At 42.1% G+C, this 22,639-nt stretch overlaps 1 protein-coding gene across 2 annotated transcripts; it reads left to right on the top strand.

Annotated features, from left to right (window-relative positions):
- Positions 1–1,453: 1,453 nt before the first annotated feature.
- Positions 1,454–21,396, top strand: reps1 (RALBP1 associated Eps domain containing 1). Of its 2 annotated transcripts, XM_041959056.1 has the most exons (19): positions 1,454–2,191; positions 3,895–4,018; positions 6,546–6,775; positions 7,595–7,757; positions 8,671–8,801; positions 9,795–9,957; positions 10,065–10,128; positions 10,923–11,077; positions 12,299–12,420; positions 12,869–12,949; positions 14,908–14,995; positions 15,459–15,560; positions 16,415–16,475; positions 16,758–16,956; positions 17,083–17,283; positions 17,983–18,072; positions 18,532–18,686; positions 18,777–18,882; positions 18,966–21,396. In XM_041959056.1, exons 1-19 carry the CDS (start codon positions 2,039–2,041, stop codon positions 19,032–19,034), a joined length of 2,457 nt encoding a protein of 818 aa, XP_041814990.1. In that variant the 5' UTR covers positions 1,454–2,038; the 3' UTR covers positions 19,035–21,396. The 2 variants fall into 2 exon arrangements, with proteins under 2 accessions (XP_041814990.1, XP_041814991.1); XM_041959057.1 differs by lacking the exon at positions 12,869–12,949.
- The last annotated feature ends 1,243 nt before the right edge of the window (positions 21,397–22,639 follow it).

Here is a 22,639-nt window from a genome sequence, read left to right as displayed (position 1 = left end):
CTTAGCGCCCAGAAGAAGTAGCAGAAATATTAATAGTAGCATTATGAACACTTAAGGATTAACAGTGAGTGACCGACTCCTGAGCAACGCTTATAAGAGACGGAGAACAGTCTCAGAGTCCAACATGTCTTTATTGGCTGTATTCTCACTACAGTAAATTGTTCCATCTCTATCATAACTGTCACCGCTTCAGTGGAGCTTTATTTTGAAATCACTTATCCGGGTCCCTGCAGGCCAAGCAAGCTCGCGCTGACTCGGACCGTAGCCCAGTGACGTCGCGAGACATCAAGCTGGCCATAAAAACACCTAAAGATGTGACCGGAAGTTTGTCGGGATTGTCTTCAGAACAAAATCCGACTTTGTCGGTTATTTTAATTTAATGTTTTTTTAATTAAGTAACATTTTAAGGGGATGTTGGTAATGATTTGATTAAATTAGATCCTTTTTGCTCTTTACTTAATTGATAAAAAAATACTTGAAGCAAGAGCTGGAGGAAGTGTCTGGGGAGAGGGAAGTCTGGGCATCCCAGCAAGCAAGCAGAAGAAACTGGATGGATGGATGGACTATCGCCTGAAAAAAGATATAAGAGCTACTCTAAAATTGAATGTTGGCTTATCATCACGATATTGTGATTTCAAAGATGTAAAATACATAACATTTTATTTATTGATAACATGACTTTTGAGTGTTGGATTGCCCTACTTGGGGACCCAGAGTAAATAAAAGCTTTAAGGTCCCCACTAACCTAATTTCCCTCCCCCTGTCTGTGCAATGTGGACAGATTTTCTATGCTGGACTACTAATGAATTAGTTAATAACTTTTGGAATATGCAACAAGAAAGCACAGCACAAGATGTTTTTTGTATATTCAGACAGACATTCAGAACATAACAATGGGCTATCCCTTAACATCATTGCACTTATGACCTGAATAGGAACTACATAGCCCTCTGACAGGGGCTCTCTCGCTTCTGTTGTGTTTATTTGGTGAAGCACAAACTTATTTAGGCATATGTGCCATGCAAATTTCAACACGAGGCTCCATGACAAGACAGGGGGACAAGACAGGTAAAAATGCATAGGATATCACACAAGTATACAGAGGGTTCAGCTTTAACGTTACATATTGCCCAATAAACTTGCAATTAATCAAATTACCACAGACTTTTTGTGTAATGTGCGTGTGGCAATTGGGGCTCCTAACAGCTGGGACCCCAAGGCAGTTGCCCACGTTGGCTGGTTGCTAATCCAGCCTTTAAATGTAGTGAACTCACACTTGAGCCATGAAGGAAGGCAGCCTGTACAATCGGTATTATAATTTGAGATTGAATAAGGGTAAAATTGCCACTATACAAAGTTGAAGTGCTCATTACTTGGTATTTTAATTTGAAGAATCCTACCGGAAATTTTTCTTTATCTCTGAGTGGCTTGACACTGGCGGCAGGAATGGCGGCTAAGATTACTAGAGGAAGGAACCCAAAGACCATGAAACTTTACTTCTAACGGCCCCGCAGAGGAATTTGTCTCTAGCGAAACGCAGAAACACCATCCCATAACGGATTCAGAGAAGAAGAAGTGTTATTACGTGAGATTAACGCGGTAGACGTCCAGCCTGAGGAGGTGGACGCACTTTGCGACTTGCTAGCTTAACGTTACTGCCTGCCACTGACTTTGATTCAAGGTAGCTGTTAGCTCGCTGTACTATTAGCCAGCTGTTGGCTGCTTGGATTGGCTGGCCCAACAAGTTAACTTAGTGATTAACTGTATGAAAGCATTCCTTATTTGAATTTTTGAATGGTGATCAGCTCTCTTTGTCAACAGATAGCATTAGGGGTTTTTACAGAGAGTGGGATAAGACGACAGCAAGTCGACAGCGCGTTGTGAACATTATTACTGCTAACCTGAACGTTAGCTAGTGCAGTAACGCTAGCTAAGTTGGGATCCGAAGTCTCGCCCATTTTTGGATCCTGCCCCAGCCATTGGCTAAGGGCTAATCAACAGCCAACTAGTCCGGTTTCCAGGTTCGATTGGTACTACGATGGAAAGTCTAACGTTGAGTGACATCGAGCAGAAATACTACTCGGATTTGTTCGTTTACTGCGACACGGATAACACCAAAAAAGTGGCTTCCAATGGGAGAGTTCTTGACCTTTTCCGGGCGGCCCAGCTACCCAGCGAAGTTGTCCTGCAGGTAAGCTAGCGTTAGCGACTGCCAGTTTTTAAAGTCTTATCGTCAGGCTTTGAGGCTGACCACGAAACGTAGCCTTATTAATTGATATTTTGCAAACTTCCCTGGCTGACAGAGCTGACCTGTCATCCGGTAAAGCTACGGTTAGCCCTGGTGGTTAGCAATGCTGCGCAGCAAAAGAGACACACCTTCTTCTGGCTAATGTTAGCCTTAGCCAAAGAGAGTGGGCAGCCAAGTCACATAGTTAACCTTAGCTGGAAAATTTGGCTCAAATTAACATCTCACACATGGGGCAGATGCTGGTATGTCTTCTCCCAAAAGGTCTGTTTGTGGACATGTGTTGACCAGCGGCTGATGTGCACAACGTTGTAGCAAATCATGTCCTCATCAGCCCTTTGCCTCAGATTACTGCCTACTATTTCCTGTCCTCTCACTCCTTTTAAAATGTGTCATTTTGTTCGCCTCTGGGTTGAGCTGACACGGTAGAAATGCAGACCCAATGTCACAGTGTCCACATGTTATTGTGATTTATAAAAGTTGTCACCTAACCTGAAGTGTCTCAACAACACACGACTGGGGAATGGTGTATTATTCAACACTAGAACCCAGCCTTTTGTAAATATGTATTAACCCACAGATACACTTGCTTCTTGTCGGATTATAGTGTTCACATGATGGTCACACCAATCATGAAGCCATCCAGACTGTCCCTGCTCTGTCTGTTAACTGTGAGTTAGGAGCAGCTAGTTAAAACTGCTGCAGCCTGTTGTAGTGACTCTGGGTCTCTCAGCAGGCCAATATTTGCAGTTTGTGAGTCAGAATCCTTTTCAAGGTCAACAAGAGGAGCTGTGTGGTGGAAGAATTAGGCAGTGTTGTAATCCTCTACTTTCAAAATGTGCACTGTGGTGGCCTATGAGACACATACAGCTACAGTGTCGTGTTGTAACAGGCTGAGGAAAGTCACTGGTGCTTTGTATCCACACACACTCAGAATAAGTCCTTTGTCAGCAAGAAAGGGATCAGTCAGCTGTGGCGGGCTGTCGGTGTTGTGGCTCTCAGCGCTGAAGGACTCACACTTGAGGAGTCATCCTAATGTTATGAAGTTTAACTCCCTGGGTGTTAATTGTCCTCAGCTTTCTGGTGTCCACATATTAATCATGTAGCCGGCATATGCATTATGCGCTCTCACCAAAAATTACACGATGACTGTATGTCTCTGAACATTTTAAACCCTGTAGTTCCTGTTGTGCTGGACGAGCTACCGTTTTGGACAAAGCCTGATCAGCATGACGTCAAGTCCAACAAAATATGTGATAATCAGGCTTAGTAGTGGCGAGACCCACTGAACATCTGCCAATGAACAGAGTGATTACGACTGTTGCATGTTCTGTGTTTGGGACTTAAAGCAGGTAAACTGCATCACATTAAGTCAGTAAGTCTTTGGAAAACTTAAGCACAATATATCAAGTGTTTGCAGTGTCGCTTGTGACCACTGATAAGAAAATCATTCTGCCTCTTGTTACATGTCCTTTATTTTCTTGTTTAACTCCTCCATGTAGAGTTTTGAAGGTTATGAGTTGTCAGAGGGGAGACTGGTCCTCTCTACTCTCTCACGTGGTTACTATCAGAGTTTCACATGAATACAATGTTGTTAACTGTTCCCCCTTGTCCTTGTTCCCACAAATTGTCCTTGTGTGTGGGTTTAGATCACAGAGCTGTGTGGAGCCACTCGGCTGGGTCATTTCGGGCGGAGCCAGTTCTACATCGCTCTGAAGCTCATTGCCATTGCCCAGTCCGGGCTGCCCCTGAGGGTGGAGAGCCTCAACTCGGGTGAGTGAGTCCACCATCCTGAACCTCTGGTCTCACAAGAAAGAACAGATTCTCACTCAGTAGCATCATATAAAACATACCAGGTTCTCAGACACTGGATTTCTCTGTTTAACTCAAAGCTTTTGTGTGTATCCATGGTGGTCAGTATCTTGTTTTTATTTTAGATGTCATAGCTTAATGAATTTGAGGATGTTGTGGCTCAGGAAGCAAGGGGCAGCATAGAAGAATCTTAGTTTAAAGTGTGCAAATGATGGGCTTAACATTAAAAAGGATGTAAAATACTTCAAAACTGCTTCTTATTCACTGCGTTAGATGCTGAAAACTTGCAGTTGGTGGGCATTTGTGTCTCAGTTAAAATAAATTAATCACATCAGAGAGGGTCAGTCCTTAATCGTTCGAGTTGGTGGCTCGATTCGCATCTCCTTCTGTCATGTCAGAGCGTCCTTGAGCAGGATGCTGAACCCCAAATTGCTTATTAAGTGTGTGTATGGAAAAATATTGGTAGCTTGGGACAAAAATGTTATGTAATGTAATGTTATCAGAAAATATTTAATGCATGTTATGCCAGCCATTCCGCGCTGTTGGTATCAGTAGCTCAGTGTTAGTGTTATCAGGTGGCTGATAATTAGAGCGGTTTCTAAAAGCTGTCTATTTATCTCAACTAAATGGAGTTTATAGTCTAAGCCCTTGAGGGTTTAACTGCAAAATTGCATTTTTCTGTTTGTTTTTGGCGTGACTCCTCAAAAAAAAAAAAACACTAGGAAAATGTCAGTCACCCAGTGCATGAAGTTACATGTTTGCCCTGAAGTATTGCAACATGAAGTTTCTGACATGATTTCATAATTTGATCAAAAATATATAAGGAAGCGCAGAGGCCACTTCCTCATAGCAAAATGGACATGATGTTCAAAGTGGTGCTTGTTAGATTTGGGGTTATTTGGACCTTTCTCTCTTAAAGATAAGGTTGTCTCAAAAGTAGATGCAGTGAGTTTAAAACGTTTGTTTGCTTTGTGTATCAGAAAGTCACCTCCGTCCTGCTCAGATATTGAATAGAAAGTAACTTATTTAATCTCCATTCAGGAGATTAAGCTGTCAGAGGTGAATAGTGAGCATTCAGAAAACATTGCACACGTAGGATATGAATATAGTGTGCAGTTGATATGCGCTTTCTAGAAGACATAGCACACGTTGCTCTTATGTTTCCTGCTACATGCATTCAGGTCTGTCAGGCTGCCACCATTGGATCTTTCAGTTCAGTTGAACCCACATGTCTGCTGTTTACTGAGAAGGGGCTGACGATAGCTTGCCTCTCCACCACCTGTTCAAAGAATATTTTGACTAGGCTAATCAACTCTCAGTTGTGAATGTATATTTTTAGTGGGTGCCGCAACTAATGATATATTCTTAAAGTCCTGATACGTGAGATGCTGGAACTAGCAACTATCTGAAACTGACCGAAATGATTGATCCATTAATGAAATGGCTGGCAGTAAATTTTTTTTATCAAAATTAATATATTTTGCATCAATATCGATGTCAGCCTAAAAAAATCCAGTGTATGCTTCAGTGTGCTCAGTAACTGGCAACTACGCTAGCGCTTAATTATGGTTAATTATGACAATCTAATACGACATGCACCTCATTTGTGTCGCTCCCTGCTCAGTGAGCTTTTAATCAAGAGATAAGAGAGAGAGAGAGAGAGATTGCATTTCTGATCCCACGTTGTTCCTCTCTTGTTTTTCATATTTTTATGATTACTGGATATGATACATTACTGTCTTCCTAAATAGTCGCAGACCAATAACTGTGTGTTTTTTGCTCAATCTCTCTGTTTTAAATGCTCTACATCTTATATTCATTTGTCATGTCTATTTTGTGAAATTTCAGCCTTGCTTATTTAGTCTATTTTGTGTTTATCAGTACTTGCCATTGGTTTTGAGATACAAACAAAACAATAATTATGCAAAACGTTAAAAATGTCAAGGTTTGTTGTATGTTCTATGGGAAACCAGTAGTGAAGACTTTCTTTCTATGTCACCGTTTTGCCCTGCCATTCAACGTTATAGAAAACTACTGTATAGGACACAAACACACCATTTACTGCAGGGACAGTATCCTCAATAGACCCACATTCAGTGCATGTTTTATTTTGAGGAAGCAGCCTGATCTTTCTGAAAGGGATACTCACATATTGTTGTTCTCATTGTACAGCTGTCGCTCTCCACAAACTCCTGTAAACAGCTGATTGCAACAAGATCATGCTTCTTCTCTAGGCATCCTGGAATATGCAGGCAGTCAATCAGTGAAGTAGAGGCACGTGAGGCAGGCTGAAGGAACGTGGCTACACAAAAAAAGCAAACTCGTCAGCGAAAAATGAAAAATATATCAGGAAAACCATTAATTATAACAAACTGATGATATGTGACAGTTTTAGCAGAACGAGAGCAATTTCAGCCATTAAAGCACCTTGAGTCAATATTTAACAAAACTGTCGTCTGATCCCGTGAATGGATTCCTGTCTCACCAGTCAAAGACCTGCCGCTGCCCAGGTTCGTGGTGGGGAAGAATGAGGCGGAGGCCAGGCACGCGGCACTGTACCAGGACACAGACAGTCAGGGGATGTACCCAGCCTCTGCCACTGCAGTAATACCCAGACCGCCAGGCAGGGGTCTCCAGAACAAGAAAGGTCCCCCATCATCCACTTCACTTCCTGTCCATGAGGTCATCCAGCCCCTGGCACCCAGCATAGAGCCACAGGTAAGTAATTGAAACATACTGACACACTGTTTGTTTCTTTTTAATATCCTAAATCATTGTGTTCCTTTGCTGTGTTTCTTATAATCGCCTAGCCATTGATAAAAAATTAATACATTTCTACGTGCATAGACAATAAATAATGTTATTGTGTTAGGCTTAGGCCTTGAAGACAAGCAAACTTTCCTTTTCTGCAAATCCTGCAATAACTGCATTAAATATAGACTTTTTGGTGTGTTATCTGTCTTGTGGGGAACATGGTGCACACTTTTTATTTCCTCCTACAGCTGGAGCCAGCAGTTACTGGAGATATATCACTGGAATACTGATGTGTTTCCTGTGTTTTTTCCTGTGCATGTTCGAATACTTCGAGCTCACATTACTGTCTGAAGCATTCTACTGCTGACTTTTCCTCGCTGAAACCACCAGCGTGTTGCCTGCCAGTTATGTAGACCTCCTCCTCGACTCATATCTATTTGGATCTGTCAGGAAATGTTCATTCACTGGTTGCTTGAACATGCCATATCTTTGACGAGCAGATAAAGAGCTTTGAAGTAGTATTTATTGGCCTGTACTTGAATCGGATGTGTTCAAGATTGAAATCTAGTAGCATTTGAAGTCGGATCTGAAAATTAATACCCATAACATATGAAACCATAAGACATATGCACAATTCTGCAGTCTTATGTTTCTTAATTGTTCGATTAAGATTTTATGTCTGGAAACGTTCTTTGTCATTAAATCTGCAGTTGTTTATCGAATGGCTTTTTTTTTTCTGATAGTATATTTCATGTGTTTTATTGTATTTATATGTGTTGCCAGCCTGAACCAACGTCCCCGGTGGTCTCCCCTCATCAGTCTCCCCCTACCTCCCCTCACTCGTGGAGGAAACACAAGCGGCAGCACAGCGGAGGAAACGCTGACAGACAGCCGGTGGTGGCTGCAACCGGAGCTGTGTGGACGCAGTTCAGAGAACCGCAAGCAGGTAGCATCCAGCGCTGTGATTCACTTGACATGCTCGCATCTTGAGTTAAAGTACTGCTGCAACAAGTGGTCGATTAGTTGATCTTCAATCAATCACTCCAAAAGAAGTTTCTTATTATTGTAATCTGAATATTTATGGTTTTTAGACCGTTGGTCAGACAAAACAAGACATATGGACATTTTTCACTCTTTTGGTAATTGACTGACTGTTTTCTAAAGCTGAAAGAGTCAATGTAATGTTTTTATAGTAGAACACCTACCATTGCAATTTATAATGACTAGCAAAGAAGAGGCAGGGTTTCACTCTTTGGGGGCCACCGGTGATGATAACAACAACCGTAATGAAAATGGGACAACTTTGGAGGAAAGTTGATGCTCGCCTGAGTTTGGCCAGAAAGAGTCGGCGCTCGGCACAGAGCATATTGGTTGTGTTTGTGTTACTTCCTGGTGTTTGCAGCTTGTACATAAATGATGTTTGCAAAGAATGGCACTTACTTCTGTTAGTCATTAGGGGAACAAAGAAGACATCACGTGATCTGTGCTGTGCTTTCATCAGCACAAAATGTGGTGGAAGTATAACAAAAAAGCATGGTATGAAAACAGTCCTCTCCAGAGCTCCAAAAAGGAATTGATTAGTCGATGGACAGAAAGAGGATCGAGAGCTATTTGGATAATCGATATAAAAGGTTTTGGACTGGTAGTTGAATAAGCAACCTATAGAAATAGGTCACTTTGGGTTGTGGGAAATTTTAACTGGCATTCATAACTATATTCTTACATTTTACAGACAAAACTGTTTATTTATCAAGAAATCTATGGCTAGTTGCAGCCTAATCCCTTCTGAATAACACTTACAGTATATTTATGTGTGCATCACGGGATGGCTGTATGCTTTACTCTCCTCCTCCCTCCAGGTCCAGTGCCCAGTGAGGGAATGTGGTCGTCCCACTCGCCTCCTCCTCCAGGTCAGGAAAGTTGGGTCAGTTTTACAGCGGACACCCCGCCATCCAGCGCGCTCCCAGCAATGCATCCGTCGTCAGTCCAGGTAGGGCAGTGTTACGCTCCTGTCCAGGTGTCAATACCGCAGCTGGCCAGATAAATTCTAGTTATATTTTGTGCGACTCTCCTCTTGGTACAGCAGCGCTGCTTAAAATTCTTCAGTTGACAAGCAGACCTATTGTAATTAACTAATTAGGACACCAATCGAACAACACACTCAGCTAATCATACAACATAAATTGAGTCTGTAGTGACAAAGAGAGACAGCAAAAACATAAACACTTTGTTGAAGCACACATGTACACCGTCAGTAGATAATACAATAATTCATCAGTATAGATTAGAATGCTATGAGAGTGCTTTTGTGCAATATTGTGAGGCTGTGTTAATAATGATGGTGGACATCACCAACCTCAAATCAGATGAAAATGCACCATCAGACATTGCAAACATTAAACATGAGAGAATACAAACCACAGCTCTGCCCCAAAAATGAGCCAGAATTTCATATCAGTGCTTCATCTGCCGGCAGTACAAGACTAAAGCTCGAGGAACTTGTGAGAGATCGCTCAGGCAAAGCAAAAAACTGCGACGGTGCTTTGTCTTAGAGAGGCAACAGGTTGAGTTTCACTTTCTCAGAGAGTAGCAGCCCTTATTTAATTTGTTTACTATGGGCTTTGGTCTGTGCCACTATATTAATAATAACTTAAAAAACAATAACCAACGTAAATACTGTCCATTATTATATAATCTGTAATAACAATACAATTATTTAAACAATTACATCAAATTTCACAAGTCAAGAAAAATCAGCCATGAGATAAAAATGAGTTTTAAGAAGAGATTTAAAAGAGTTTTCCTGTCTGCCACACTCATGAGTTTCATGTGTTGACAATCCAAACTGGGGCCAGAAAGACACACAACAGCACATACAGCCACAGAAGAAACAGCACGTTTATTTCGTCCTGCTTTACTTAATTGTGTGTTTAACCAGTGCTACTTTTTAAACATTTTCCTGTGATTGTCACACGTGGTATAGGAAAGCACAACGATACGAACAGTGGCCTCAGCAGCAACGACCAATGAGATCCAGCGACAGTCCAGCGGTTATGATGATCCGTGGAAGATCACGGATGAACAGAGACAGTATTATATCAACCAGTTCAAAACCATCCAGCCAGACCTCACCGGCTTCATACCTGGTAGGAAAATATAGACACATGCACGCACGCACGCATGCACGCACGCACACACACAAACATGCATGACTGTGTTTCAATCATCCGTACTCTGTTTCTTTGTGTTCCAGGTTCAGCCGCAAAAGAGTTCTTCACCAAATCAAAACTACCGATTTTAGAGTTGTCACATATTTGGTGAGTCGTCATTATTCTGCCGATCACCTTCACCGCTGTGTTCGTCTGTTTTAGAGACGTTTTCAGTGACCCTGTAGATGTTTGAACCACCACTACAACCATCATATGACAAGTTAATCATTTCTTTAACATGGTAGGTTAGGACAGCGGGACAGTAAAAAGTTGCATCAGTATTGTTGTTAAGTTATTCTGAAAATTCAGTAATTTCTATATTTGTTCAACTTGATGTGGTGAGCCGTTAATTGCTATGGTGGATCGGACAGGAATGCAAGATGGAGTGCAACTGAGCTCCTGAAATCAGCATTTTCTGATAAAGGAAAAGCAAACTTTTGCCTTTTTATTTGATTTTGTTACTTAAAAGATTCATTTTAAAAATCTCATCTTCTGAGTCCAATATACCAACATGTCGTTGTTTTCAAGTGAAACAGCATTTTCCTGGGTCATTGCTCAGTTAATGAATACATATCAAAAGCCTGTCGTCAGGTCCTGTTATGAGCCTCACAGGCTCATCTGCGTAGGCGCAGGCCTTAATTTTGGTTGTCGTAACTTGTTTTGAGCTCTTGAACCAGGCTCTTGTGTGTAAATTGAGCCTCTGCGGCATACTGATGCCCTCATGAGCATCTGAAGCGACATCTGAACTAGCAAGAGCAGACTACGCTTTTCGAACGATGTGGGAAAGATAGACGCCGACAGAAAAGCAGCCGATCCATACTGAAAAAGCTCACAGTGGTGATCTTTGTGATGCATTTTGTCAGTCACATTTAGACTCACAGATGTCTAATGTGTCTTTGAAGGGAGCTGTCAGACTTTGATAAAGACGGGGCACTGACCCTGGATGAGTTCTGCGCCGCCTTCCACCTGGTCGTGGCCAGGAAGAATGGCTACGACCTCCCTGAGAAGCTGCCTGAGAGCCTGATGCCAAAGCTGATTGACCTGGATGACTCAGCAGGTACGCAGCCTCACTCTCTCTCTGTCTCTCTCTGATGCTCCTTCACATAATTTCCTGACCTCAGGCCTCTTAAAACCTGTAAGTAACGGCACTGCAGTATGCAAAACCTGAATCACGGTAGTTGGGATGGAGCCACTGTGCGTTTTTCCTGCTGTTTTAATGTCACATCCACACATCAGCCGACTGCCACAATAAACTTGTTTATAAAGCTTTTGTTATTTAGCAAAACTTGTGGGAACAGCAAAGAAAGAAATCATAGCTTTCTGTATTCAAACAGAATTGTATTTTAAGAGAATAGCAACACATTCAGCAGAATTATTTGTCTCTGCTGGAGGTTTCAAGTTAGTAATCTTAGCCATGCATTGAACATAATGCCTTTGGAGTGTTTGGAATCATAGCTAGGGCGTGTGCACGCCAAAAATGTTGTTTTGAAATCCACTAGTGTTCATTTTGACATTATGTCCTCTGAAGAGCAGGTTGCATGACATTGTACGATGACAAAAAATTGAGATAATCCTGTGATCTTTGACTGTAAATGAAATAAAGTTTTTTCCTTTCTTTGCCCCTGGTGTTTAACAGCGGTGCAAATCTTAAATGTAGATGTGCCATCTGAGCAGAAAACCACATGCAGAAAGTAGTCGAGCAGTATTCAGTGGCAGTAAACCATGTAATCAGTTGATATTTGTCAGGGTTTGTTTGACTGACAGACATTTGAAAGTGAGTCTCTGTAGCTTCTGCTGAACAGCCACAGATGGGGAGGAGTTATAAAGTCAGTGAACAGACACAGTAATGTCTGTTACATAGTAGTATTCATCTTAATTTTGCTATTTAGCTACCATTAGCCACCTTAAGCTACTGGTCATACCACATCAATTTAAGCTTTTGCAGCAAAACCTCAGAGTGAAAATCAGTATCAGTGTGTTTTTTGTTTGCTTAAAATGAGCTCTTCATATCGACAGAGGGAGCAGCTCCTCTTTCACAGAGTCCGCCATGTTTCACTGCATCTTTAGCAGCCATTGTTAGGGGGGCGGGTGTTCAGTTGGTTGCAATGTGCAAGCCCATCGCTAGATGCTGCTAAATCCTATGCACAAGACCTTTAAGATACCATTATATTTCTCACATTATTTACAGCCTTTAGTTTACCATCCGGACCCCTAATATTTCTGTCTTTGGTTGTTGCTAAAGACTCAGGCTAACCTCTGTCCAATCGTTCATATTCAGAGGTCCCGGAGCAGACTGCTGACGTTGGATACTCGGGCTCCCCGGTGGAGGTCACACCCAACAAATCTCCCTCCATGCCGTCACTCAACCAGGCCTGGCCAGAGATGAACCAGAGCAATGAGGTTCCAACATACACACATTCACATGAACTCTATTCATATTTTCACACACACTTTAAGCTCCATGTTTGTTGGCTTTTGCTGTGTTTGCATTTGTGTCATCACGATTAATTGCTCAGGGTTAATTAGATGAAGTTGCTTTTTCTTTGTCCATCCATCATGATTTGATTGCCGCTCCATCCTCTTCATTTATCAAACATAATTCCTGATAATTCAGCACCTCCTCTCTCATTTCTTGGACTGTGGTGGTAGCCTGCTGTTCTGTATGAAAGTCAGCGATGTCCGTTTTTGTGTCCACGCCCGCTGATGATGTCGCATCACCACGTCATCTGCCGATGACTGATGGTGATGTCGCGTCACGGTAGAGGCTCAGGCTGATGTTGTAAATGTGTGATGTCACTGCACTGGCTGACTGACATGTTTTTTCTCACTGTCTGTCTGTCTCCTGCAGCAGTGGGAGACGTTTAGCGAGCGCTCCTCCAGCTCACAAACTCTGACCCAATTTGACTCTAACATTGCACCAGCTGACCCTGTAAGTCAATCACTTAGTATGCATGGTTTCACCATTAATGGACAGACATTAACCCTCTCTGGATCTCTCTGCATTCTCTCTCTTTCTACCTCTTTCTATCTCTATCTCTCTCTCTTTTCTCTCTCTATCTCTCTCTCTCTGTCTCTCTCTCTCTCTCTCTGCATGATGTTCTTTCAAAGTGCAGTCTGCTGCATCAGCAGTGGGCAGTGTGTGTTGTGATTTGGCTGGCTTAGCTTCTATTGGACATCACCTTTTTTTTCCTACAGTGACATCCACCAATCACTTGCACATTTGCATATTGTGACAGATAAGTTTTTCCATATATGGTCATTACTGTAAGTACCTGTGTAAGTGTGTGGTTGTGTGTTGAATTGTCTTTTGAGATTTTTTTTGTCCCTCTGGCAGATTTGTTTTCCTTACAGCAATAATTGGCTCATGAATAGCTCTGCACTATTAATCCTGCAAAAAGTGCTGCATTGGCTACAATAATTTGCCTTATTGCAAGAGTGTGCATCTTTTAGATGACTTTGAAGTGCTCTGAAATTCTGGGCTGAAATCCCAACAAAAATCACAGAGCAGAGCCTCATTAGTGACACAAAACTCCTTACATCTTTTAATTTTTCATTTTGAAATGACCAATGGATGAACTGCTTTTAATGAAATATCACAAGTCAGCTTTTTACTAAAAGGATGACACATGCACAGAGGATCACACAGTGGTGAAATAAATATTTAAATCATTTACTTAAAGGACCAGTGTGTAAGATTTAGTGGAATTCTGTTGGCAGAATATGGCAGAAGTGGAATATGATATTATATTAGGGCTGTTCGATTGAACAGTTATATTGGCAATTGGCTGAATTTGTGGCCAGTTGTCCATCTTTGGCCCTTTATTTTGCTAATCGCGGTGCGGTGACGGACTGTTCAGCAAGCTAACCCAGTAGAACAGGGGTTAGCAATGGCAGAGAGGCAGCGGGGAAAAACATCTAGAGTCAGAAGTTTTCACATCTGACTCTGTGAATTAAGGGTTTATTTCAACCAAAGCAGAGCAGGTGACTAACAAGACAGTTTTGGTGAGTTTTATTTAGTTTCTGATGAGTTTGAATGAAGTGTGTTTTACACACACCTATGTGAATATATTTCCTTTCGCTGGTTGTTGGGCTGACGGTGGCCAGTTGGAAAATTTTGACATATCATAAGTATGTTTTCCTCAGTGTATAATCACCTGAAAATAAGAATATAATTGTGTTTTTGTTACCTTAGAATGAACTGTTTATATCTACAGAGGGAGCGGCTCCTCTTCTTCATATTGCACCGCCATGTTTCTACACTCACCTGGAGTGGACAAACCAATCACTGGCTCTAAAGAGGGCCTCCGTTTTCACAAGTTTTGTGGCCACCATAGGTCCCCCCCCACACACACTTGGAGGGTGAAGTGAGGGGAATTCAGGTGGTCACAGTCTGCAACATTGCTGGACACCATTAAATCCTACACACTGGTCCTTAAAGTAAAAGTATGCATTATTAAAAATTGTTCCTTACAGCAAAAGGTCCTGCATTGCATCTGTTGGGTAGTTCAGTCTGTAACAGTGCATCATATTTTAAGAGCTCATAGTTTGGTTTATATGTAAAATCTTTGTATCTTCTTAAAATAATGACAGTAGAAAATTGTGAAAATGGGTCACCACCAATCCAAATACTCTTGAATCAACTTGTAGCACACCATGTGACTGAAGCAACCAAAAAGTCAAGGCTTCACTTTGTTTGTATTTGATACACAAGCCACAGCTGTTATGTATCAAATGGAGTCAGCTGACAGATGGAGGCAAGGCCAGATGAAGGAAACTGAGAATGAGGTGTTGTGGACTGCAAACTTGTTTCCTTCTGTGAAACTTGTCTCTCTCCCTGCCCTCATAAATCTACCCGTCTCACCTCCTGTCCTTTTGTCTGTCCTTCAGGACACGGCTATCGTCCATCCAGTCCCCATCCGGATGACACCAAGTAAGATCCACATGCAGGAGATGGAGCTGAAGAGGACTGGCAGCGGTGAGACAACCTCTGCCCTTAAGGCTTTGTTTTTCCATTGCTTATTGAGTTTTTTTATGGATAGCATTCATCATCACTTATGATTGTGAGTTAAAGCTAATATGAAAACTTGCGTTAGAAGCCGTACCAGCGCATTTTGGAGACGTAAAAACAATCTGATCCGAGGGTGGAGGGTAAACTCCAGTTTGGAATGCGGGAGAGGCAATGATCTAAGAGTCTGCCATTTGTTATGAGTAAACAGAAACATGTGATTAAACATAATCAGTCTGGATTTTATTATTCATAAACAGACAGTGGAAATGTTTTATGGGCAGGCTTATTAGCAGTTTCTGAAGCTTCTCCTGAAGATCTACTGGGATGAAATATTAGTAGGAGACAAACTGTTAATTTTCAGTTATTGCTGTTATTCTTTATACTTGTCTGCAGTAGACTCAGCACTTATTGTTATTTCTCAAACTTTTAGACCACAACCACCCTACCAGTCCACTCTTGGCTAAACCTCCAGAACTGTCCGAAGAAGCCAAATTACCTGCCTCCATGAAGTTTGTAGCCGCCAACACTGTAGGTGAGTAAAGGATGGGCTGCTGCGCCAGAGTCCTAAAACATCGTGGGACTCACTCAGTGCAGCAGAACCAGAGATTTAATTATTATTCCACGCATTCTCTCTCCTCATCTAAACCTGGCTCCTACGTTACCCACAATGCAATGCACCATCGTGATTTTGGTCAGAGACTAGATGTGTTGTGCTTGTGGTGTCTAATGTAGCCTCAGTCTGTTAATCTTTAAGACAAGCGTAAGGCCACCATGACGTCACACACCAGTTTGTGGACGACCATTTTGAAGCCATGGTAACATCGTGTCAATCACAAGGCAGCCACACTCTATATCATACCCCTCCTTACGGTCTATTTTGTTCTAAAGGGGACCATAATTTATGCTGTATTGAAGGAGACTTAAATCTTGCAATTGAGACCATTAACTCATTAGGAAAATGTTTGCTGTGGTAATAAAGCAAGTGAAAAGTTAGGTCATTTTCTCTTAAGATTACATACAATTGGACTTCTTTTTTTTTTTTGGCAGCAAGTGGAGTCGCCCCCTGCTGGCCATGAGATAGAATGCAGGTTTAACACTTATGCATTGGCTGCTTTTCAGACCCGGAAGCTCTGTCCACTATTTACTCAGTCTGATTTTTTTAGCGGAGATGAGGAGCAGATTAGATTTAGATTTTATTGTTCAAGGAGATTTGTTTGCATAGCACAAAGACATACAGATTGAGACAATACATAAACACTGCATGTCTACATTCATACATCGCAGCTCACAGCAGAGTCAGTTTGTTCAGGGCTGCTTTTTTTTTTGGGAATAGAGGTCAGTAGGTTGATCTCATGTTTCTGGGATTTTTCTTTTTTTGCCATGAAGGTGACGGGTACAGCAGTTCAGACTCCTTCACCTCAGACCAGGAGCCAATCACAAGACAAAGGTCAGTAGCTATCATCGGATATAATTTTGTTTATGTTCTCTAACTTTGGGGTTTATGTTACTTACTTGTGTAAGCACATATCTTTGATTTGGGTATGCAGCACACTGTTAGTACTTGTACATAATTAAATCACTAGTATTAGTGGGTGTTAGTCATCCAGGGGTACATGTGCTTGTCTTTGACCGTCTCTCCTCTTCTGCTCTGATAAATCACGTTATAAAGAGATTCAGTAGAAGTCTGTATCCCATCCATAACTCCAGAAACATAAATGTTTGTGTTCAGGTCTCAGTCGGGTACGTCTCCGGAGGCTCTGAAGGTGGTAGCGCCCCCTCCACCTCCGCCCCGCCCCCACCCCTCTCACTCTCGCTCCTCGTCTCTTGACATGAACCGCACCTTCGCCGCCGCATCTGCAGCAGGACAACCACAGCCTTCTACGATAGCCTACCCGCCTGCTGTGCCTCCCCGACCGCTGCCCACACAGGTGAGACAGCTATAATAAAAAACTCTTCTGCGGTACAGTGCGTTTGACTCCATCACATCATGCATAAAGTGTGATGTGGACAATATGAAGGCCCTCACCCCACTCTTCTCTCTGCTCCCTCGCCAGACGTCAGTGCCGCTGCCACACACCGGGCATCGTGCAGAGGCAGAGGGTGCACCAGGAGGCGGAGCCGTGCTCACCACCACCTCCCCCCAGCAGATTCCCCAGCAGCCTAATTTCGCCGACTTCAGTCAGTTTCAGGCTTTTGCTGCGTCTGAACAGCCTTCCAGCCTGCCGGAGGTTGAGTTACACAGTGAACCTGGACAGGTGCGTTGTTACCTGGAGTGTGTGTGTATCTCTATTTCGAGGTAGCTGTTCATTGTAAATATTCAACACCTTTCTCCCCCAGAGGGGAGCTTCACAAAGGCTGCCATTTTATTAATGATGCCATTCTGTGTTCAAGGCTCTCAACAAAGAGATGCAAATATGAAGCTGTTAACTGTGACATAAGACTGCATGTCTCAACTTTATATCTGTGGAACAATAGCTTATTTACCGTCTGTTTGTGACAAGAGTTCATCCACAGTCGTATAATTCATTTTATATCCAGATAAACTGTTCAGTAACTGCTGAACAGAAATCTGGCAAAGTTCAATTTATCATTCACATCAAGCATAATGGTCACAACATGACATCTTAGTTTTCTCCTTTATGACAACAAATGAAAATTAAAGTTCTGATCATAATACAGTAAATTTGAAATGCTCATCTTCCTCACTTTGTCAAAATTTCTTTTTAGCATCAAATCGTCAATCTACTTTTTATCATGATCACACAATCTGTGAATGTTTGATACAAAGATAACTGTGTTGACCACTGGTGGTGAGTCCAGGCAGTTACAATCTTGTAATTATGCTTCAATATCAATAAAGAGCCATAATTCTGTGGTTGATACTCAAAGGTTTCATTGTCTGGCGTTCAGAGTTTGTCCTGTCAGGTTTTTGATCGTGTTTTTTGCGTCTCCAGGTGGACAAGCCGTCAGAGGGAGCCGGCCCTTTAAGAACGGTGAAGAGTGACGGCCAAGCAGATGAGAGAGCGTCAGCGACTGTCAACTCTGTAAGTCAAATACAAATACATGAATGTTTTAGCTAATTACTGCAAATACATTGTCAGAATATGATCATTTGTGTTAATCCGACAAGCTAAAGATGAGTCGCGGCTGCAGCTAGTCATTATTTTAGTTCTCAGTTAAGCAGCTGATCATTCACTTGATAAGGTGAATTAGTGTTTTTTTCTGTCTATAAAAGACAGAAAAAAGCAAAATTCTGATCATAGCTGTCACAGATCCCAATGTAACATCGTCAGAATCTGCATTTACACTTGACAAGTGATCATTTCAGCTCTTTACATTTGATAATTATTACATTTGAACTTGTAGAAACGACATAAAAACAAGTGAAAGCTTCCTTGCAAACAGCGAAAACTCACAGAAGAGAACTTGTGATTCATTTCTTATTAAGCCTCTGATTGAATTAATGTTTAGTTGATGTCCTCCTGGTCTTGTTTTCCCATCAGGCCAAAGGTTCGTCCGGTCCGCTCGCTCCTCCTCCAAAACCTGTCCGGCGAAGGTTGAAATCAGAAGATGAACTTCGACCGGAAGACGAGCAACACGGTCCGCAGAAATCAAACGTCATAGCCGCCGTCCTGGCCACCCAGCCTTCCATCCCCAGGTAAAGCGCTTGGTTGCTATTTGGTTGCTAATTGTTATTTTTGTATGTGTCACGTTTTAGTAAAAACAGTGTGTATTCGTGTGTTTTCAGGTCAGTAGGAAAGGACAAAAAGGCGATTCAAGCTTCAATCAGAAGAAACAAGGAGACGAACACAGTGTTGGCACGACTGAACAGTGAACTGCAGCAACAGCTGAAGGTATGCAGGATGTGCACCTCTTCCTGACTCTTTCCCCTCAAAAAAAAAAAAAAAAAAGTTACTCATAATGTGTAATTTTCCAGGACCTGCTTGAAGAGAGGATATCCCTGGAAGTCCAGCTGGAGCAGCTCAGACCTTTCTCTCATCTTTAACCGACGCGAGGAGGAAAACTCAGCTGTAGTTCATCTGAAGCAAGGCTGTGGCCCTCAGTGTGACTCCGCCTCCATCGCTCCCTCCTTCCCTCCTTCCTCCCACCATCTCGGCTTTCCCTGCGGCTCCGACCTGCTGCGGGGCGCTCCGTTCAAACTCGTTACGCTCGATCACACACTTACTAATCATAAGCCGGAAGGACCTGAGAGCGCCGTCTTACCAAGAGGAGGAGGTGAAAGGAGAGTGGGGGGATTTTACAAACTGGCACTTTTCAATTTTCTTTAAAGAGAGGTGAGCGGAGGACGACAGCGGACCGAGAGGTGGTTGGGAGTGGCCGACAAGATGCCCCGACTGCGGTGTGGTCTGAGGACAAACTGCTGGTGTCTGATTACTTTACTCTCTGAATGACTGAAGAAAAAAGGCAGAGTGTGTTTGTCATATGTGTGTGTGACTGTTTGTGTATTTGTGCTCCTGTTTAGCGACTTACTTGAGGCTAGCACCAATATGTTAATTCTCTCCAGGGGTACAGACTCAGCCACACCAAACTCCCACTAAAAATCAGACAGATGTAAAGAAACGGTTCAGTATTTTGGGAAATTGCACTTCTACACTTCCTTTCTTAGAGTTAGATGATGATGATGAAGATGTGTTTGAGTCTTGTGTGTTCAGTATAGAGATGGAGTCTGTGATTAGCTTAGCTTAGCAGAAAGACTGGAAGTGGAGGGAAACAGCTAGCCTGGCTCTGTCCAAAGTTAAAAAAAAACTACCTGCACCATTGTGTGTTTAATCTGTACAAAAATAGAAAAGTAAAAACAGTTTGTGGTTTTAGGGGGAGCTAGATGCTGAAACGACTACTTCTAACTCTCCATAAGAACAAGTATAAGTGTAGCTCCCAAAATGTCAAACTACCGCTGTGAATACCTATTCAAAACAGGACTTAATCCTCATTGACAGTCTTGTCTGCTGAACATTTGCCTCTTGAATGTCACCATTCTCCAAAAATGTGTTAAAAGTAGGTCTTTTAAGTAGGTCTAAGAGACTTGCTACAACACACATTAGAGGCTTTGAAAACATGAAGTCCATGCCAAGAATCTCCATCTGCCTGCAAGTAATTTTAAGTAAAAACTTAAAATGGACATTTTTCAGACTGGAGTTTGGTGTAGTCAGTGTCTCTATATAACATACTGGGCTGCCTCTGGACAGGACTGTGTGTTGCTTGTGTATGTGTGAGGCCTTTAATGGCTAAATCATCATGGTGAAGGCTTTTTTTGACTCATCCCATGACATGAATTCAGCCCACCTCCCTCTTATTGCCCCTTGAAGTCTCCGTGTGGGTGTGGGTGCGTGATCGATGGCACGATGCAGTGCTCTGTCTCCTTTCGTTATGTTACACAGTGTTTGGGGATTGATGCGATTGAGTGGTTTAACTTTATGCCAAATGACTGAACTGTCGCTCTGCTCTCTCACCTCTACTTGGGCTGTGTTTAAGAAAAAAAACAGTTTTCCCTTCCTACAGGTTTCTCTTGATTTTCCCAACACAGCTGTGAATCAGCTTTTCAGCTTTCTTTTAAACCTCTTACTCTTGGTTGCCGCGGTTATTTCCAGCCTTTAATTTCACCTGGATGAGAAACCATTTGGTCAAAAACAGACACTTGAAGGGGTTTGAAGATGGCGGCTTGACTGCAGGAGGCGCCATTCATGAAGAATTGTGTTGCCGATCGGGGACAAGTTTTCCTGTGATTTTTCCGGTCAGCAAACACACGTGCACAGATCCCAACCGATGGTGCAGATAAGAGTCGATTTAAAGATTCAGCTGTTTTCCAACCGGGCAGTCGGCACTATGCAAGTATGGGCGATGCATCGAAACAGACCAACTATACTTAGCTGTTTGTACTATGATAGTAGCAACTGTGTGAGCAGTATACTCTGGTTTTTGTATCTTAGATCTTCCAAAACACCATCTACTGTATGTTTGTGATTCATTTTTGCCTTTTCTTTTTGGTACTGACGAGCAGTCCGCTTCCCCCGCCCCCGGCTCCAGAGGGAAGTAAACTCCAGATCAGTGTTTTATCAGGGCACTTTCACCCTAAATCTGCAAGATACGACCCTTGCTGGTTGTAGATGAAGCTTAACAGGACTACAGACGGAGACCAGTCAACAGAATGGGAGACCTGAATGACCCAACTGCACTTTGAACTTAACCCCCCCTCCTCCTTATTTCTTTTGTATTTTTTTTATTTGTTGTGTCCCTCTTTGCTTTCTTTTAACCTGCATGTTGTTCTCGTCTTTCACGTGTATTTAAAGATGCTTTAAGAAGAAAAAAAAAAAAAGAACCACTCGTGTTTTATTTCTTCAGTACAACCTGGAAACTGTAAGGTTTTTGTGCCAGTACCCTAAAATATCCTGTCTTGTTTGGTTAATTTTTTAAAATATAAATGTTTTGTCCCTGGAGCTTCCTGTGTGTTTGCGAAGAATCGGTCTTCTTCTAAAGCCTTACTCCCCGACTGGCGTTCAGGTTTCCACGGCGGCTGACTGACCTCTCTTCCTTGTTGTATCAAGGCTCGCCTTCTTTTTTCTGCTGTTGAGGATGATAGTGTGCTTGGCGTGCGTGCGTGTGAGTGTGTTGTTGTTTCCAGACCTGGAACTAATACCATTTAAAACCCTGTTAAAAACCTTCATGTGGGATTGACTTATGTTTGCTAGCACAATAGCTCCCCTTCTTCCCTAAACCCAAAAGGCAATCCAGGCAGGCAGAAGCAATCAGTCGTTAACGAAGTCTTTGATGGGATTTTGAATGCTATTTGCTCCCGGATCTGTGTTGTATATTGTATATGATAAACACTTTTGGACTCATATGTAAATTTGCATTAATTGCTGACTAACGGCGAAAGAATATTCTATTTAATTCCTTCTCTCTTGGCTGTGGGATCCTAGATGTTTAACTGCATGGATGTACTGTATCTCTGCAGAGTCAACTAGCAGCTGTGTGATTTTTACACAAAAATAAAAACGGCACAATATTTTAAACGCTGCTGTCTTTACTGACGTCTTCACCGCTTGTTAAAGGGTCCGAAAACGTGCTTCCTCACTCACGCACGACTTTCTGCTCAAGTTTTGGATAATTTTGGATGAAGTGGATCAGGCTAAACTGAAAAAAGAGACATTTTCATCTGAATCTCATGACAGTCGCAGGTTATTTGCTTATATCCACACAATCCTGATGACACGCATTAGCGTTTGAGCTTTTGAGTTTTTGATGTTTAATTTTTTTACTAACTTGAACTTTGATTTTTGCTTATTTAATGCTCATTCGAAAAGTTTTCAGGAGCTTTTTGAACAGCACAACACAAAAAGTCATTCATTAAAAAGAAATAATTCATGCATTTTTTAGTTAAGTAAATTTTGTGTGCAATCTTTAATATCTCCAGTAGCAATTAGTAGTGAAAATAAGAACGTTATATACTTGTGATATGAAAGTATGTAATTATTGATGAAATCCTTTGAACTACCTAAAGCAAAACCCAAACCAGAGACGAATTCAGTACCACAGTGACAGAAGAAAGCAGCAGCTGCAGCGTGTCAGCTAATAATAGTTACTAATGATCTC

Source organism: Chelmon rostratus, chromosome 18 (genome assembly GCF_017976325.1).
Source record: "Chelmon rostratus isolate fCheRos1 chromosome 18, fCheRos1.pri, whole genome shotgun sequence".
NCBI classification, from domain to species: domain Eukaryota; kingdom Metazoa; phylum Chordata; class Actinopteri; order Chaetodontiformes; family Chaetodontidae; genus Chelmon; species Chelmon rostratus.
The sequence above is the reverse complement of the archived record's forward strand: the minus strand, read 5'-3'. Positions and strand labels throughout refer to the sequence as shown.

Coding starts and splice junctions, on each gene's coding strand:
- reps1 (XM_041959056.1), top strand. CDS start 2,039: ATGGAAAGTCTAACGTTGAGTGACATCGAGCAGAAATACTACTCGGAT. Junction 12,421..12,868: donor AGATGAACCAGAGCAATGAG/GTTCCAACATAC, acceptor TGTCTCCTGCAG/CAGTGGGAGACGTTTAGCGA. Junction 16,476..16,757: donor GAGCCAATCACAAGACAAAG/GTCAGTAGCTAT, acceptor GTTTGTGTTCAG/GTCTCAGTCGGGTACGTCTC.